This window comes from Ovis aries, chromosome 3 (assembly GCF_016772045.2).
Source record: "Ovis aries strain OAR_USU_Benz2616 breed Rambouillet chromosome 3, ARS-UI_Ramb_v3.0, whole genome shotgun sequence".
Classification (NCBI taxonomy): Eukaryota; Metazoa; Chordata; class Mammalia; order Artiodactyla; family Bovidae; genus Ovis; species Ovis aries.
The window spans coordinates 150,552,570-150,571,655 of NC_056056.1; the positions used below are offsets into that span (position 1 = coordinate 150,552,570).

The 19,086-nt window shown below is 38.2% G+C and overlaps 1 protein-coding gene across 1 annotated transcript; it reads right to left on the reverse strand.

Annotated features, from left to right (window-relative positions):
* Positions 1–7,249: 7,249 nt before the first annotated feature.
* LOC443320 (lysozyme C-1-like) lies at positions 7,250–12,257 on the reverse strand. Its single transcript, NM_001308588.1, has 4 exons — positions 12,122–12,257; positions 10,810–10,974; positions 8,696–8,771; positions 7,250–7,316 (listed from the first exon to the last, which is right to left on the reverse strand). The coding sequence occupies exons 1-4, from the start codon at positions 12,255–12,257 to the stop codon at positions 7,250–7,252; spliced, it is 444 nt and encodes a 147-aa protein (NP_001295517.1).
* Between the last annotated feature and the right edge of the window lie 6,829 nt (positions 12,258–19,086).

The following is a 19,086-nucleotide window of genomic DNA, read 5'->3' on the forward strand; positions in this document are numbered from 1 at the left end:
CCCAAACTGTTATTACTATATCCAGATAAAATAAGAAATAGCAAACATGACACAAAACAAGGAAGAAAAGAATACTCAGGGAGTGAAAAAGAGCTGCTGGAATCAAAACTTTGACAGCAGAAATGAAAAATCTTGGAGAAAGATAAGACTGATGAAATACTATCTGTATCTACAGACCTGAGAGGAGATTCAAACGGGAGACGCAGATGGCAGTGGGGATTAAGAGGTGCAAACAGTTATGTGTAAAATAAATAAGCCGAGAATCCCTGGCAGTCCAGCAGATAGGATTCCACGCATCTACTGCAGGGAGTGCGGGTTTGGACCCTGGTTGGAAACTAAGATCTTGAAAGCCATGTAGCACAGACAAAATAAATTAATAAGCAAACTACACAAATATATTGGGCAATACAAGGAATATAGCCAATACTTTATAACTACAAATGAAATACAATTTTTAAGAATTGTGAATTGCTATGTTGTACACTTAAAACTTATATAATATTGTATTTACATCAACTATACTTCAATAAAGTATTGAAGCTACCTTGAAGTTGGGAGTTGAACTAATGATAGATACAAAGAAAGCTAAGCCAGTTTAAGATCATGTAGTTATTAGCTTTAGGGGAAATAAAATATTGCATAAGAGAAGAAAATAATTGTATTTATGACTGTAAAAACTGAGTATTGATCTAATAAAGTATATATAGTTACATCAGAAGGATAGGTTTTAGGGAAAGTTGCCATGTATGATGAAGATGCAAGAGGAGGAAATAGAACGTAATCCTTAACCATAGGAATCAATATCATAAAATGGAGAAATCAAGAAGAAGCAATACAAGCCTGATACATAAAAACATGGGAGTATAAATAAAATTCTTTTTTTTTTTCAGCCATGCCACACAGCTTATGTTATCTCAATTCCTAGACCAGGGATTGAACCTGGGCCACAGCAGTGAACGTGCAAAATGCTAACAATCAGGCCAACAGGGCACTGTCTAAAATTCCTAACATTAAGCTAAAAGAGTAGAAAATTGTTGCCTGTGAAGTGGGAGAAATGAGGAGTAACATCTTTCATAACAAATCTGTAGAAACATCTCATTTTGGAAACACTGAGAATTTATAACTTTGTAAAAAATTTTGAATGATCTACAATATAATTTGCTGCTTCCCTGGTGGACTTAGTGGAATTCACCTGCCAATGAAGGAGACACATGTTCGATCCCTGACCCAGAGGATCCCATGTGCTCGGAGCAGCTAAACCTGTGCACCACGACTACTGAGCCTGTGCTCTAGAGACCAGGGCTTGCAAATACTGAGCCCTGTACAGCAACTACTGAAGCCCCAGCCCCCTAGAGCTCCTCAGCAAGAGAAGCCACCCCAAGGAGAGGCCCATGTACTGCAACTAGAGGTAGCCCCTTCTTGCCTCAGCTACGGAAAAGCCCACGCAATGAAGACCCAGCACAGCAAAACATAAAATGAATACATAAAATTATTTTTTAAATGTAATTTGTATAATAGGCATATATATAACTGAAAAACATTATGTCTATGAATGACTTTAGTCATATAACTTTTAAATTCCCTTTAGCAATTTCTATAAAATATTTTTTAAGTAAGTCTGCTAAATACAAGTGCAAGAGATGTGCTCAAGGCTTAGTTATAACTAGTGCTACAGGAAGAGCCCAGTAAAATCATCTGGAATATCACTCTACATGTCAAATAATATCCTGAGGTGAAACTGAGCAACATCAGAACTGAATGTCTTTTAAACATGATGAAACTTTCACATTGATTTTTACTTCGTTCTCAGAATAAGGGTGAAAATTTGGCTTGAGAACTTAATTGTATTAAAATAACAGGTATAAGTAAAGGCATGACATTTATCAAAAACACTAAGCAAAATCTTCAACAACCACTGCTTTCCCTGTTAGGCCAACTTTTGCTACTCTCTGGTTATTTCTTAAGTCAGCCATTGTTATACGTCTGTCCTGCGGCTTCTTAGATATATCCTATCTGTGCATCTGAGCTGTGACTCTTCAAGCCTCACTCCTCTACCTTGACTAATTCTTCTTATACCTCTGGATATCCTGATATGAATAAACCCCTTATTCATAGCAAAATGGTCCTAAAATCTTGAAGCCAGAGGCTGTACTAGAGTTTGGACCCTCTGCTTTCCTCCCATGGCTGGTCATATAGATTTGAGATCTGATACTTGGAGCCCCAGAAGCTACTGTATTAGAATCATCTGAGATTGGATAGTAAGAAAACTCAGAATCCCCAGGGTGGGGGAATATACTAACTCATCAGGGAGACTCATTCAAGCAACTGATTTTTATTGGGCATATATGATGTTATAAGCACTGTTCTAGGTACTTGGAATGTAGGTATAAACAAGAGTAAAACCTTTCTGCCCTCCTTCCTGTAAAAACAGTGGTCCAGCATGTTGTGTCAAAGATATAACACACCAAAGCAGCTGTCCAGACGTGGAGGAAGGGGTGACCCAATGAGAGGTATCAAAGCCTGAGTGCGCAGCATCAAATCCATGGTGTGGCAGTGTTGGGAGATTGGTTACAAATAGTCAAGTTGATCAAATATGCATGTGTTCACAATAAACCTCAAGGGTATTAAAGACAATGGGTGCCTGATTTCTCACTGTCATATAAGGGAGTTGGAGAAGGCAATGGCAACCCACTCCAGTACTCTTGCCTGGAAAAATCCCATGGATGGAGGAGCCTGGAAGGCTGCAGTCCATGGGGTCGCTAAGAGTCGGACACGACTGAGCGACTTCACTTTCACTTTCATGCATTGGAGAAGAAAATGGCAATCCACTCCAGTGTTCTTGCCTGGAGAATCCCAGGGACAGGGGAGCCTGGTGGGCTGCCATCTATGGGGTCACACAGAGTCAGACATGACTGAAGTGACTTAGCAGCAGCAGCAGCAGCAGCAGCATACAAGGGAGTTACCAACATGAAAAAGGGAAAAAAACTACAATTAACCTAGTTGTATGAGACTGGAACTGGAGGTATTATATGAATTCAATTTAAATAGATAAAAATTATGTAAATTCATACATTCTATAGCCCTTATCATTGATGGGATAGGCAAACAATAATACTCAACTACTCTGAGCTGGTTTTTTAAAATAAGGGTTCTTGGGAGAAGTGGAAGATTCCAGGCTGAAGGAGGAAAAGAACAAGGGGATAATTAAAACACTTTACACGAAAAACCAAAAAAGTATCCAGAGAATGATGGGGACACCAAAGCTAGTCTGTAGAGTCTCTCCTGGCCAAATCAGGGACAATATTAGCATCGAAATAAATGATGGCCATGGATTATGACACGTAATAATTGCAGTAAGATAGGAAGCCAGGTGTCCATACTGATATAGTAAGTGCACCCCAAAATTGACATTTTGATGAGGAAGAAAATTTCTCAAAGTACCTCAGTTCAGTTCAGTTCAGTTCAGTCACTCAGTGTGTCTGACTCTTTGCGACCCCATGAATCACAGCACACCAGGCCTCCCTGTCCACCACCAACTCCCAGAGTTCACTCAAACTCTCGTCCATCGAGTTGGTGATGCCATCCAGCCATCTCATCCTCGGTCGTCCCCTTCTCCTCCTGCCCCCAATCCCTCCCACCATCAGGGTCTTTTCCAATGAGTCAACTCTTCACATGAGGTGGCCAAAGTACTGGAGTACTCTAGCATCATTCCTTCCAAAGAAATCCCAGGGCTGATCTCCTTCAGAATGGACTGGTTGGATCTCCTTGCAGTCCAAGGGACTCTCAAGAGTCTTCTCCCACACCACAGTTCAAAAGCATTAATTCTGCGGTGCTCAGCCTTCTTCACAGTCCAACTCTCACATCCATACATAACCACTGGAAAAACCATAGCCTTGACTAGACGGACCTTAGTCAGCAAAGTAATGTCTCTGCTTTTGAATATGCTATCTAGGTTGGTCATAGCTTTTCTTCCAAGGAGTGAGCGTCTTTTAATTTCATGGCTGCAGTCACCATCTGCAGGCATTACATTAATCAAATAATTGATGAGAACATCATAATAGAATATTCAAAACTGCATGTCACTTGAAAGATACAACAGAAAGAGCACAGTATTACATCTGTGGTATCTCTGCCAAAGATGTATAACCTAATTTACTCTAGAGAATATCAGAAAAACCTTAGGCCATTTACACCATAGCTGGTTTGAGGTCTTCAAAGGGGTTAAAGTGATAAAAGTTAAGAAAAAAGTGAAGAAATGATCTAGATTGAAGGAAACTGAAAAATATAGCAACCAATTTAAACATGTTATTCTGAATTATACCTGTTAGTTAAGAAAAACTTATGTTACAATTGATAAAATTGCCTAGATCTGATGACAAAGTGGTCCTAATTTGTCAGTGTTCACCTCCTAATTTGGATGATGTTCTGAGGTTCTGTGAGAGTTGCATATTGAAGGATTCAGAGCTGCTGGGCACCATATTGGCATTATATTCTCAAACTGTTCTGAAAACTTAAAAGGCTTTACTGTACTTGCAAATTTGGGGAAACACTGAGATTATTTTAATCTCCTTAAAGAGTGGGAAAGACTCTATTCTTTTGAAAGTTATACTTCGGCAAGAAAAGAAAAATAAATGAATAAGTAAAACTGTTCTTTCAGATGGTTTTACAGGTTTGAGTCCTGGGGACTCCCACAGTTAAAAATCAAGAACAGCTAGGCATGAAGGGCTGAGAAGGAGCCATCAATGAGGTAGGATGTAAAGGAGGAGAAGCTGAGGAAGAAAAACTTTTCTAGAAGTAGGAAGTGATTCACTTTGTCAAATGCTGCTGAGAGATCAAGTAGGATGAACAGAAATCAGGTGATCACTAGAACTAGCCCCAAGGCATCCTGGAAGGAGTCAAGCTGGAGCCGTTTTCAGCTAAGTGAGGAGAGCAGTCAGATTAAGAAGAGACGAAAAGAGAAAGGGAGGTGAGGTCATGGAGTGGGTGAATATAGATATTTCATCCCAGAAATGCTGCTGTAAAAGGGAGCAAAGAATGATGTACTTGGAGGGTTATGTAGATGTTGGAAGCAGCGTTAGGCATTACTGACAAAATGGAGGCACAACCCTAAACCCCCTCCCGTTGTTCCGTAGGCATGGACCCGGAATGAAGGAGTTAGGCTTTGTGATTCTGACTTGTTTTTTCCTTTCCTCGGCTGAGTTGACTGAAGAGAATATTAAGGTACTTATTGTTTTTGAGAGGAGCATGAGAAGGCATAAAGCCTTCTGCAGCTGTGCTCAAAGAATAATTCATAAAGTTAATCACTGACATTTGTTCAAGGAATTTTACAATAAAGTGTTCCAGAGTGAGCACACAGGCTGCAGCTTGAGGCCATTGTAGGGATTGCTATCTGAAGCCCATTTGTGAGAAAAGTGTTTACGGCAAAGGAGTTTGCTGAATTTAGGGTTTAGGAATAATTAAAATAGTTAGAAGCTAAAGATTTAAGGGATGCTGTAATGTTAACATATTCTACTATAGCTTATAGAGATTAGGGACTTCAGAGATATTTAGCTAGAAGCCCTTTCTTAGAAATGTTGAGCTTAGGATACTAGGGGCAAACAAGACTTAGAAAGATAAGAATTAAACTGAGGAATGTGGTATGCAACCCAGATATTAGCATGAGTTACAGTGTATTCACAAGGACACATGAGAAAAAGTAGATAAGAGAATCACTGAGGAAGGAACTCCTTTTGAGGGGCAACAATGATTTTTGGAGAAAAATAAATCTGGGTCTCTGGGAACTAAAAATATCAAACCTCTGACCTAACGCTTTTGTAAAAGTATAAAAGAATCATAAGCTTGAAATAAACAGGCAGTCCAAAGAAAAACTGAGAGGCTGCCTCAGTTTCTCGCCAACACCGCTCATCCCTTCAGGTTGAATCCCTGGCTGATGGAGCTGAACTCTGGCAGGTAGGGTCCATGGAGAGTTCTTTGCAAGATGAAACTTTTCTGGGGCAGTTTGTACAGTGATGGGATGATCCAGCAATGAGGAAGAAACACAGGATGCTGGAAAAACTTAGCTTAAATTGGAGTAGTGAGAGGGCTATGTATGATGAAGACTGCATGTAGAAACACTGTCATTGGCAAGAGCAGAGGCCCTACATCCTAGTGATAAAGGGGAAAGAAGGGAAGGAGGGCTCAAAGGAGAGATGCGAACACTATTATGGTGGCCTGGAGGGGAGAATTTTGTATGACTTGATTCTGTTCTGTCAGTGTAGTGTGAGCCCAGGTCGTCTACTGAGAGTAGAGTATGGAAGGCTAGTAGCTGGGGTGCTTGCTGGATCTTTGGAAAGAGAGAAGTGAACAGTGACAGTCATTTTGGGATGAGAGTGGGGATATCAGCACAGAAAGTTTGCAGAGAAGTGACCACCAATCAGTCTTAAGGGCCCATTTGGGATTTGTGGTTATGAATTTAACCACACTGAAAGGAATGGCAGTCTGGTGGCTAGGAATCCATGCTTCCACTGTTCAGGGTGGAGATTCAATACCTGCTTGGGGAACTAAGATCCCAAAGCTGTGCAGTTCCACCAATTTTTTTGTTGCTGTTGTTAATTGAGATCTGTGAATAAGCCTATGGATTTTTCTCTAGCAATATCCTTCTGTTTGGATACAGGTGAGAATGCTGGAAATACTAAGTGTCAGCTCATTTTTTCCCAAGTACATATATATGTATTTCTTCAGAGACACTAAATGGATCTAAACAAAACAGACAAGGAATGAATTGCAAAGCTTTTAATGAAATTGTTTGTATTTTTTACAGCATGCATAATTTCATATCTGTGGTTAATTAGTTATTTCAATACTTATCTGCCTCTGAATTTGGTCATAATGCATGAATCTATGCTAATAAAATTAAGGAAAGAAACAGCTCATCTAATCCCTCTTTATATTCCTTCATGATCAGCAAGGTGCATAAATGATCTTGCTTTAATTAAGAACTGAATGTACTGGAGACATATTTGATAATTAAGGTTTTAGACAAATATTCACCGGTATTAGTTACATTAGCAAACTGAAAAATATTATAGGCCTAATATCAAACAATTAACACATTAGATAAACATTAAGCTTCTTAGAAGAAAGACCACCTGCTCCTGCTTCTGTAAAAACATTATTTGTTTGAAATAATGGTGGTATAAACTTTCATTCAACTATCACTTCTTTAATATGAAAAAGAGACAAAATGAGCTGAAGGACGAGAACTCCACAGTTACAGGGAGCAACCCTCCACATAACTGCTGACGTCATGGTCTCGACAGTGACTTTTCCAAGCCACCCTGTGGAGAAAGATGAAACAAATGGTCATAAGACTAAAACGTAGCTTCATTGTAATGTACATACTTCAAATCCTTTGGGAGAACAAAATAGTTCATCAATACATGAAATACAAGCTATAGACAAATCCAAGTACTGTTATTTGCCAACTGGAGATATGTATACCAAGGACTTCAAATCTCCACCAGCCTTCACTAGAGCACACAATGCTGAACACAAATGTTGAGTCCTGCGTTCACAACACAACTGCAGAGTGCATTCCATATTTACTTAATTCCAAAAATAATTTCAAGATATGACAAGGTAGAGTGTGTAGAATCTTAAAAACTCTAGAATCTCCTAAAATAAATTGAAGAGTTAAAGAATAAGATTCTGAGCCAGTTAAAGTAAACTGTTTCTATTAGTACATTGTTTAGCATTAATTTAAAGCTTCAATTTTTCAGTTCTCAGTAGCATACTTTGTTCTTTGGAAATATTCCTTTGCTTCTCTCATAAGAGTAGGGTAAAACAGCTCTCACCTGGGACTTCCCTGGTGGTCCAGTTGTTAAGACTTTGCCCCTCCAAAGTTGTGGACAAGATTCAATTCTTGGTGGGGGAGAAGGAAGCTAAAATTCCAGGTGCCCTGAGGTGCTACCAAAAAACCCCCAGTTCTCTTCACCGTCTTATTTTTTTGGCCACACCTGATGTTGTTGGTTTCCTGTCCAGCACCCCTTGCCTTAGAAGCACAAAGTCTTATCAACTGGACCACCAGGAAAGCCCTCAGCTCTCCTTTTTAATGCTTAACACTAACCATAGTCTGTAATAGAAATTAACATAGTGTTGTAGGTCCATTATGCTTCAAACACAAACAAACATACAAACAAACTCATAGAAAAAAAAAGTCAGATATGTGGTTACCAGAGAATCAGGTTGTGGTTGAGGTGAGGGGTGGTGAAGTGGATGAAGGCAACGAAAGGTACTACAAACTTCCAAGTATAAAAATGCTAGATATGTAACGTACAATGTGAGAAATACAATCAACACCGCTATATGTATAAAATAAGAAATATATGAAAATTCATATAAATGAATTTAGTGAATTCATTTCATATTCATATACATTTCATATACATATTCATACATAAAATTCATATATATATGAAAACTGTTAAGAGAGTATAGCCTAAGACTTTTCATCACACACACATTTTTTTTCTTCAATTTCTTTCTTTTTGTAACCATATGACATAATGGTTGTTCACTAAACTGACTGTGATAATAATTTCATGATGTATGTAAGCCAAACTTTTATACCATACACCTTGAACTTCTACAGCACTGTGTGTCAATTACATCTCAATAGAATTGGAAGCAGAAAAAAAAAAAAAAAACAACAACGTACCATGCTGTAATGCCTTGCTCACTGACAATATGCTTTGCACATGCTACAGCTTTAGCGATGTTATTTTCCATTAATTCTGAAAAGCAAATGGTGAGAAATGAAAACAATATTCCTAGAGATTTCATTTTAAGTTTAGGTTCCACAGGCTATATTTTCTTAAGCTAAGGAAAGTACAACTAAAATTATTTTTAAAGAGTCCATGTTGTGAATGTTGAGGGAAAACTTTTTCTTCATTCTATCCTATTTGGCATGAAATTAAAGCATTTCGTTTCTCATTTACCAAAGTCATTGGGAGTTCTGGAATTATTGATTAATGTGATAGAAGATTCTCTTTTTACTGTGCTGTGCTTAGTCGCTCATTCATGCCCAATGCTTTGCGACCCCATGGACTGTAGCCCACCAGGCTCCTCTGTCCATGGTGATTATCCTGGCAAGAATACTGCAGTGGGTTGCCATGCCCTCCTCTAGGGGATCTTCCCAACCCAGGGATCGAACCCAGGTCACTTGTATTGTGGGCAGATTCTTCACCATCTGAGCCACCAGGGAAGGCCAAGAATACTGGAGTGAGTAGCCTATCCCTTCTCCAGGGGAACTTCCCGACCCAGGAATCAAACCAGGGTCTCCTGAATTGTAGGTGGATTCTTTACCAGCTGAGCTACTGAAACAAAACTAAATCAACCAAGGGGAAATGGGTCCAGCATTTTTTGGCTCAGCAATTCTATTACTGGAAGTTTATTCTAAAGAAATAATAAGAGATGCACCCAAAGATGTGTGTACAGATGTTTCATATCAATTAATAACAGGGGAAAATACAGCCTAAGTGTTTATCAGTGAGATTTGGATTGATAAATTATAGAATATTTATTTAGTGGAATTTATTCATCTTGAAATATAATAAAGATTGGTATTTGTTGATAAAATAATTTTGTGTAATAAACAGCATATTATAAAGCAGTAAGTTTAGTATAATTTCATTTCTGCTGACATACATTGCTTACATGCTTGTATGTGGGTACAAATATGCATAATATAGTTCTACATTCATGTATGTGAGTGATGTATCTTCTGAAAGATGTGGATACCAAAACTTACCAGTTATCATAAATCTCTGGATAGTGAGAATTTTTATTCAGTGACCACAGATTATTATATAATACAAAATGCTTTTTAAAGTAAAATTAACATGATACAAAAGAATATTCTTTGACTAATTTCTCTATTAGGAATTTTAATATGTAAAAAATTAGCAATATAAATTTGTATCAGCTCACCAATATTTTATGTACTAAACACTGCATGTCATCTCTATTTTAAAAGGAACTCAATAGAAAATTTATTTTGGCCCAGCTAAACAAATCTGTAAATTAACTTGTCACAATGACAGTATTTAAATACAAACTGTATTTTTTGGAAATGCAAGCTCAAGAATTTAGAGTTTCAAACGCACTTTAAATCACTCAGCCAAAACACACACACATACATACAGTTTATATACATAGAAGTAAATATGACAAAATGTGAATAACTGTTAAAGTACATGATGACCATACTGATGGTTGTATAGTTATGTTTCTCATTTTCTATATAATTAAAACATATACTCATAAAAAGTAAAAACAATTTTTTAAAAGGAACCACAGGTATTCCTCCTCTTTGGTTAACTAGTAATCCTTTGTTTTCCAATAAAGGAGGGTATATTAAATAAAAACACACACACACAAACCTAATTATCCCTAAACCTTCTCAAACAAGACAAGAGGAATGGCATTGTCCTTTACAAAGCATCAACAAGTTCAGTTATACTAAAGTGCTAGGTCATTCAAGAAACTCTTGTATGTTAGCAAACAGCCAACTTTCATGATGAGTGAAAGTGTTAATCGCTCAGTTGTGTTAGACTGTTTGCGACCACATGGACTGTAGCCAGCCAGGCTCCTCTGTCCATGGAATTCTCCCCGAACAGCGATCAAACCCAGATCTCCCTTACTGTAAGCAGATTTTTTACCATCTGAGCCACCAGGGAAGCCTTCAAGACATTTTCATTTGTACTGAATCTCTGTTCTTACAGGTGTAACCAGATGGGGCCTGAGCTATCACTCAACATCATCTTGTCTTACCGCTGCAGGACACATGACAGCCGTCAACTGCGTTAGGGGTTTTGCCATCATTACACCACCACTTGCTGTTGATCTGAAATATCCCATAATCAGTGCTTTCACTGCCAGGATTGTAGTTTGTAGCTTTTGTGTTATAACTGCTTTCCCATTTGGTCAAACACAACCCTGGAAAAAAATGTATTTTTAGTTGAAAAACAACATGAGATGACTTACACTTCATAGCCCAATCAGTTCTATTTAGTCCTACTTTACTAACAACTTACTTTAAAAGTACAAAGATGTACTTACTTGTGAAATATTTTAACACTTTCATGCTAGGAATTCTCTTAAGAGAATTATTTTATTAGCAAATCATTTGGTAATACTAATTAAACAAGATAATAAATTTAAAAAAATTAAAATAGCTCTTGCCCTTCACATACCCCTAAGTTAATACTGAGCCTAGAATAGCAAAACCAACAGATTAGTTGAGTGGGTTTGGTCATTAGCAGCAGATGCACACATTAAGGAAAAATATGTTATTAGGAAAAATAAGGATTCTCTGGGAGAGAGAAAATTTCTTATGACCCTGAAGGTGAATTTGGGTACCAAATTAGACAGTAAGAATCACAGAATAGGAAAGACTCTCCTCCATCCATCCATCTAGCCATTTGCTCATTCACTCAAAAATAGTTATGGAGGGAGATGTCTGAACTCAATATGAAAAATACAGTGATGACATTGAAAAATATAGACTACAATACAGAGGAAATTTTCCTAAGGCCATTTCTTGAATTCTGTGGAAGAAATGAAAAATAATCAACTAGGGTGAGCACAATAAAATGTCATTTCCTGCTGTATTTCAGGGATCCTTATTATAGAAATGAATTGAGGGAAATAGGTTCCTACTGTCCCTGTTTTGAGAGTTTAATGTAATTTTTTAAAAACCTTGCTGTTAAAAACCCAACATTGGTAAGGGAATTAAAAATGAGAAAAATACTGCCTTACTCAGGTTAGAAGAACCCAACTGCCAAACTGCTAGAGTCAAACACCATGGGCTTGACACATATTCGAGGTGCTGAAATACATTTTATCATCACCCTACATGTGCCAGCTGGCATGCTTAGAGGGACTAGAATGGCCCTCTCATGCCTCAGTCCTTCACCTGGTACATCTATTCTAAAGGAGCAAGTTGATGTTATTAACCATGGCAAGCGTACAAACCCTCCAACAAAGAAAAACCCATTCACTCAAAGTCCCTTGCTCATTATTCATCCTCTGTTAGTTCCACACCTGGCTAGCTGTTTGGAAGGAGAAAGAAGAGTTAACTTACAGTTTGCCAGGCTGACTCCCTTATAGCCGTCCAGTCCGAGTTCCTTCAGAGTTCTGGCAAGCTCACATCTCTCAAAGACCTTGCCTTGGACAGCAACAGAAAGGCAGAGAAGCCCCAGAATAATGAGAGCCTTCATGTTGACTGAGAAGTCAAATGTCCAGACTGACCAGGGTGAGCCAGACTTGCTATTTAACATCTTTTCACTCCCCTCTTATCTCACTGGTTTGGTGGCTCCACCCTCTGAAACATGTGGAAAACAGAAACAGTTTATTGGTCCACTGACTTAAACATTTTCCTTCTTATGTTTGAAGAAAGATATTCTGATACCCTAAGAATTAGTCTGCAGAAAATAAGGAAGTGAGATTACTTAAAGACATTAAGAAAGAAAGAACAAGGTTTAGCACTATTGCCCAAAGAGGAAATTCCTCCTATTTTATTATGAAGTTGAGCAAGTATTCAGAAAAAAAACCTGAACCAACATTTTTCTCAACTGAAAATGAACTCCCATCTTTGATTAACATTCATTTACATTAAGTTGTTTTATGTGACTTCAGTATGTTGTCTTCATTTTTTTCACTTAAAATTATTTTATATACACTTTTCACGAAGAACATGACACACTGCCTGTTGTTCTGATTGATATATAGCACAGCACCATGTTGCTCAGCCAGATTCCTATACTTACTCTTTTGGTGTCTATTATAAATTCTTAATTTATAAATCAATGTCATGGTATGATAAATAAACCTCCGGTGAACAACATCCCTAACTACATCTGACAATGTCTTACTTCACATTTCCATGTTAGAACATAGTGTCATTGTAAAGTGAAAAAGCAGGATGGTAGAATCTATAGAAGAATAACAGAATATGCCATTCCAAAATCTTCCCCTTTGGCACAAGGATTATTTTGAGCTGAAGAAGCAGATCCTGGACAAGTTTTCTGCCCTCCCCCTATCATTCTGAAAGCAGAACATAAATTTGTGCAGATATTAAGCACCAAAACCCCAGATACTTACCAGCCCCAAGACAGCACCAGAGGATTCTACAAAACAATGATTTTGACTAGCTACTATCGCCTATCAGTTTTTAATGTATTTATCATCCTAAAATTCAGCACCCTTGGAAGCCCAGTACTCTTTTCTTCTGTCTAGTTGCGCCTCTAAATATTTACTGTTCTCTGGTAAAGATGATCTGTTAAGTCCAAATTCCAGCTACTCTTTGATTTACTCATCCTGGCCTTTCTCATAAGTATACATGAAATGTACATGTTAATATACTTGTTTCCTTTTCTCTTGTTAAACTGTCTTTTGTTACACGTATTGTCTCCTGTACAGCTTCTAGTGATGAGGATGGGACAGTGAAAGGCCAGAACACTTTACTGTTCTTGGAGACTATAGCTGAGATATGGTTTAATTGACAACAGACCAGTAGAAGGTAAGAATTCTTACCATGTCAGTCTCCTAGCTTTCTGTCTAGAGTGCACAGACGAAAAAGGATAACAATTTCTCCTTGTCCCTTCCTTTCCAAATGCACACTGGCAGGAGGAAAAAAAAATTGAAAATAGATTTTTAATTGTGACTCTTATGAATTTGGTTTTGGTAATCAACACCTATGGTTATTGATTCTTAGCCTCCCAGAAAGAGTCATGTTTTCGTTTGTCTCTGCCATTTGTCACAAGCATGAAAAACCATAATATGAGAATCTCCATTTGTTTTGTTTTATATCCTGAGAACTTGGCTTTGTCACCAGTGAGAATACTTCCTCTGGCTTCTGCCACTTTAGGGGTACAGGTTGTCTGTCAGGCTTGCATCAGCAGCTAGCCAGCAGGGAGCCTAAGACATGAAGTGACAGGCAGCATTCTCTTTATTCAGCCATGTGAACACTCAGGGGAGTCTGTTTTAATAAAGAGTCTCAGTTCATAAGGGGCCTCTATGAACAGGCTCTATCTACCTTTGTTGCCTGATTTGTGAAGGGAAGACTCTCATCCCAGTACCACCTTTCTGGTATCGGAGGTGAGGAGATGAGAGACTTAAGGTGTCTCACTTTGTGACAGATAGAGGTTTCATTGCCACCTGAGACACGGAAGGTGTTTGTTTCCTTAGACTTTCTCTGGGGGGGCTCTGCATCTTGAGAGGGCCACATTTCTTAGGGACAGCCCTTGTGTCCATGTGTGTGTTTAGTCGCTCAGTCATGTTTGACTCTTCCCAACTCCATGGACTGTAGCCCACCTGGCTCCTCTGTCAATGGGGATTCTCCGGGCAAGAATACTGGAGTGGGTTGTCATGCACTCCTCCAGGGGATCTTCCCAACCCAGGGATCAAACCCATGTCTTCCCCATTGCTGATGGATTCTTTACTGTCTGAACCATGAGGGAAAACCAAAAATATTGGAGTGAGTAGTCTATCCCTGGAGAAGGAAATGGCAACCCACTCAAGTGTTCTTGCCTGAGAATCCCAGGGATGGGGGAGCCTGGTGGGCTGCTGTCTATGGGGTCGCACAGAGTTGGACACAACTGAAGTGACTCAGCAGCAGCAGCAGCAGCAGTCTATCCCTTCTCCAGGGGAACTTCCTGACACAGGGATCAAACTGGGGTCTTCTACACTGGAGGCAGATTCTTTACCAACTGAACTACCCAGGAAGCCCCGTTGTGTCCATGAGTAAGCCCTAATATTGGTTTTAAGCCATAAAAAGACTCACTGGTTTGGAGTCACAGTTGAAAGAGGTATATTGAAGATTTGAACTTTTACACCTTAAAAGGGTTTTTGAGAGAGCTTGCATTTTGAACAAAGGTCCTATTGGTACATATGGAAAGATGAGATTGAAAAGAGAAAAAAAAAAAGAAAGAAAAGATAGCTATAGAAGAATACCTTGGTTAGTGTAAGAAAAAACAAAACATTTTCTTAACAAGATTAGGAGGGTAAGTTCAGAAAATAAACATTAAAAGCTGCTAACGTCATTCAAGCAGTTGTGATGTTTACATAAATATTGATAGCCACAAATAGCTTTGACAAAGGTTCAGAAAATGCACAGGAAGTCTGGATTTATTGTCTATTACTCTGTAAGCTAACCCCACCATGTCCAGACCTTCTTGTATTTTGGGGCTGCCCTATAAAAAACTTTAAAAATTTAAAAAATATCATTGAACTATCCTATCCTACTGCTAATGGAAAAAAAAATGTTATATTAGTTAATTATCTTAGATTTCTGATGAAAAGCAAATATGTCCCTGAATTCCTTCTCCGATAAACCTTACAGTTCTTTCTCAGTACTTTGGAAATATTGACCTTATCATATCTTTGAAATGTAAGCATCCAAAGAGATAAATGTTGCTTAAGGCAAACTTGGGACTGGAAAAAATGATAACCAAGAGAGATTTTAAAAACAAACTTTATTTGATATTTCCAGATTTTGCCAAAAGCCTCCAGAAGATTATCTTTTAAAGACAAGTAAAAATCTAAAAGTCTTATCCACAAATATTGGTAAATACTTTAGCCATTTTAGTGGGTGAGCTTAACTTGTTCCACCTGGCAGAAACCATTTCAGTTCAGTTCAGTTCAGTTCAGTTCATTTCAGTCGCTCAGTCGTGTCCGACTCTTTGCGACCCCATGAATCGCAGCATGCCAGGCCTCCCTGTCCATCACCAACTCCTGGAGTTCACTCAGACTCACGTCCATCGAGTCAGTGATGCCATCCAGCCATCTCATCCTGGGTCGTCCCCTTCTCCTCCTGCCCCCAATCCCTCCCAGCATCTAAGTCTTTTCCAATGAGTGAAATCTTCTCATGAGGTGGCCAAAGTACTGGAGCTTCAGCTTTAGCATCATTCCTTCCAAAGAAATCCCAGGGCTGATCTCCTTCAGAATGAACTGGTTGGATCTCCTTGCAGTCCAAGGGACTCTCAAGAGTCTTCTCCAACACCGCAGTTCAAAAGCATCAATTCTTCGGCGCTCAGCCTTCTTCATAGTCCAACTCTCATATCCATACATGACTACTGGAAAAACCATAGCCATTTACATGAGACTATTCCCTGGTGGCTCAGATAGTAAAGCATCTGTCTACAATGCGGGAAACCTGGGTTTGATCCCTGGGTCGGGAAGATCCCCTGGAGAAGGAAATGACAATCCACTCCAGTACTGTTGCCTGGAAAATCCCATGGACAGAGGAGCCAGGTAGGCTACAGTCCATGGGGTCGCAAAGAGTTGGACACGACTGAGCAACTTCACTATCACTGTTCTTTTATAGGGGCTTCCCAGATGGCACAAGTGGTAATGAGCCTGCCTGCCAATAGTAGGAAATGCAAGAGATACGGGTTGGCTCCCTGGGTCAGGAAGATCCTCTGAGGAGGTTGTGGCCACCCACTCCAGTGTTCTTGCCTGGAGAATCTCATAGGCAGAGGAGCCTGGAGGGCTACAGTCCACAGGGTTGCAAAGAGCTGGGCACAACTGAGCAACTGAGCTACACATGCACTTGCTATGTGGCTATGATGTTTAAATGAAAGCTATAAGATGTGTCTTTGCATTCATCTATATGTTTACATATGTCTATGTATGTATGCTATGTGTGTGTGATATTTTTCTCCCTCTGGATAGTTTTCCTAAAAACTTGTGAAAGAGCTCTATTTAATTGCTTTAAAGAAAATAGAAGCAATTTTTACATTAAGTCCGGTCATTTGATTTCCCTGTTGGTTCAGTGGCTAAGATTCTACGCTCCCCATTCTGGGGGCCCAGGTTCAGTCCCTGGTCTAGACCCCATGAGCACAAATAAAGATCCCGCATGCCACAACTAACACCTGATGTAGCCAAATAAATTTAAAAAAATAAAATAAATTAAGCCTTGTCAAATATATTTATGTTACCTCCACTAGATGCTTGAGATGATAAAATTATAAATTCAGTCTAAGAATTAAACTTATAATAAAAATTATTTCTTTAATGTATGTCAATATGGTAAGGATAAAAAACCATATGTAAATTTTAAGGTTCTTTGCTTCTGTGACTTTTGCTACCTGCCTGGTTTTTCAATAAGAAAAATAAACTGATGATTAATTTTTAATATCTCATGAAATTTTCATGGCAACTCAAGCATAATTTTTAAGAACATATGAATTAAATGGATATAAGTGGGAGAAAAGTTTATAAATGAATGTTGCAGCCATCATTATGCTTTCTAAAATATGTCTACTTAGAAAGTTTCCAAAATCTTTTTGTAACATTAACTTTAAATGAAGTACCTTCATTGAATATGTAAATCATTTCCAAAAAAGAGAAAATACTGAAACATTAATTGCTAAACATGTTTAAGTTTATCTGCTTTTGACTTCTTATAGAAACAAAAGGTATTTAGATCTGTTAATAAAATGTTCTTTTGTCCACTTGAAAAAAAAATGTACTTGAAAAAGGCATATGTCTCTAAAAATTACAAAATGATGTATTCCTGGGAATTCCTTGGCTGACTAGTGGTTAGGACTTTGTGCATTCACTGCTAGGGCCCAAGTTCAATCCTTAGCTGTGAAACTAAGATCCCATAAGCCACACAGCTTGGCCAAAAAATAAATAAATAAAAATTTAAAAGAGCAAATAAGATAGAATATATAGGTTCTAGGAGACAGAGTTCTAATACAGGAGAGAGGAAAAGGTAAATTATTGAGATGAAGGGAGAAGAGTCCCTGCGAACTCCCTGGGGAAAAACTTAAAAGATGACCTGGAATGTGAAAACCTATTGAAAGGAGTTTGACTATTTTGGGTAATGAATTAATACATCAATTACTGACTAATTCAAAATTGGGGAAAGAGTATAACAGGGTGTATATTGTCACCCTGCTTATTTAATTTATATGCAGACTATATCATGCAAAATGCCAGGCTGGATGAATCATAAGCTAGAATCAAGATTGCTGAGAGAAATATCAACAACCTCAGATATGCAGATGATACCACTCTAATGGCAGAAAGTGAAGAGAATCTAAAGAGCCTCTTGATGAGGGTGAAAGAGGAGAGTGAAAAAGCTGGCTTGAAATTATATGTTCAAAAAACTAAGATCATGGCATCCAGTGTCATCACTTCATGGCCAGTAGAATGGGAAACAATGGAAGTAGTGACAGGTTTTATTTTCTTGGGCTCCAAAATCACTGTGGACAGTGATTGCAGCCATGAAATTAAAAGACTGCTTGCTTGAAATCTAAAGATTAGCAACTTAAAACAAGCAATTATAAATATAGACTCCTAAACAAAAATCTATAATAGATACACATACCAAAAGGAACCTAAAAATGAAACTGAAGATAGTCATCACATCACAAGAGAAGAGAAGAAGAATGAAGAAAAAACATTACAAAACCAAATCCAAAACAATTAACAAAATGGCCATATCACAGACATATCCATTTTTACCTTAAATACAAATGGACTAAATGCCCCAGCCAAACAACAAAGACTGACCAAATGAATACAGAATAAGACTGATATATTTGCTGCTTACAAGAGACTCACTTCAGATGAAGAGACTCATACAGTCTGAAAGTGAGGGCATGGTAAAAGGTATTCCATGCACATGGAAATCAAAAGAAAGTCGGTTACAATACTTATATCAGACAAAATAAACTTTAAAATAAACACTGTTACAAGAGACAAAGAAGGACACTAACTACATAATGATGAAAAACTCAACCTAAGAAGAAGATATAACAATTGTAAGTATACATACGTCCAACATAGGAGCACATCAATATATAAGACATAAAAAGATGTTGTTGTCAAGAGAAAAGAAAAAAAAAAAGATGCTTGTTCCCTGAAAGGAAGGCTATGACAAACCTAGACAGCATATTAAAAAGCGGAGACATCACTTTGCTGACAAAGGTCCATATAATCAAAACTATGGTTTTTCCAGTAGACGTGTACAGATGTGAGCGTTGGACATAAAGAAGGCTGAGTGCTGAACAATTGATGCTTTCAAATTGTGGTGCTGGA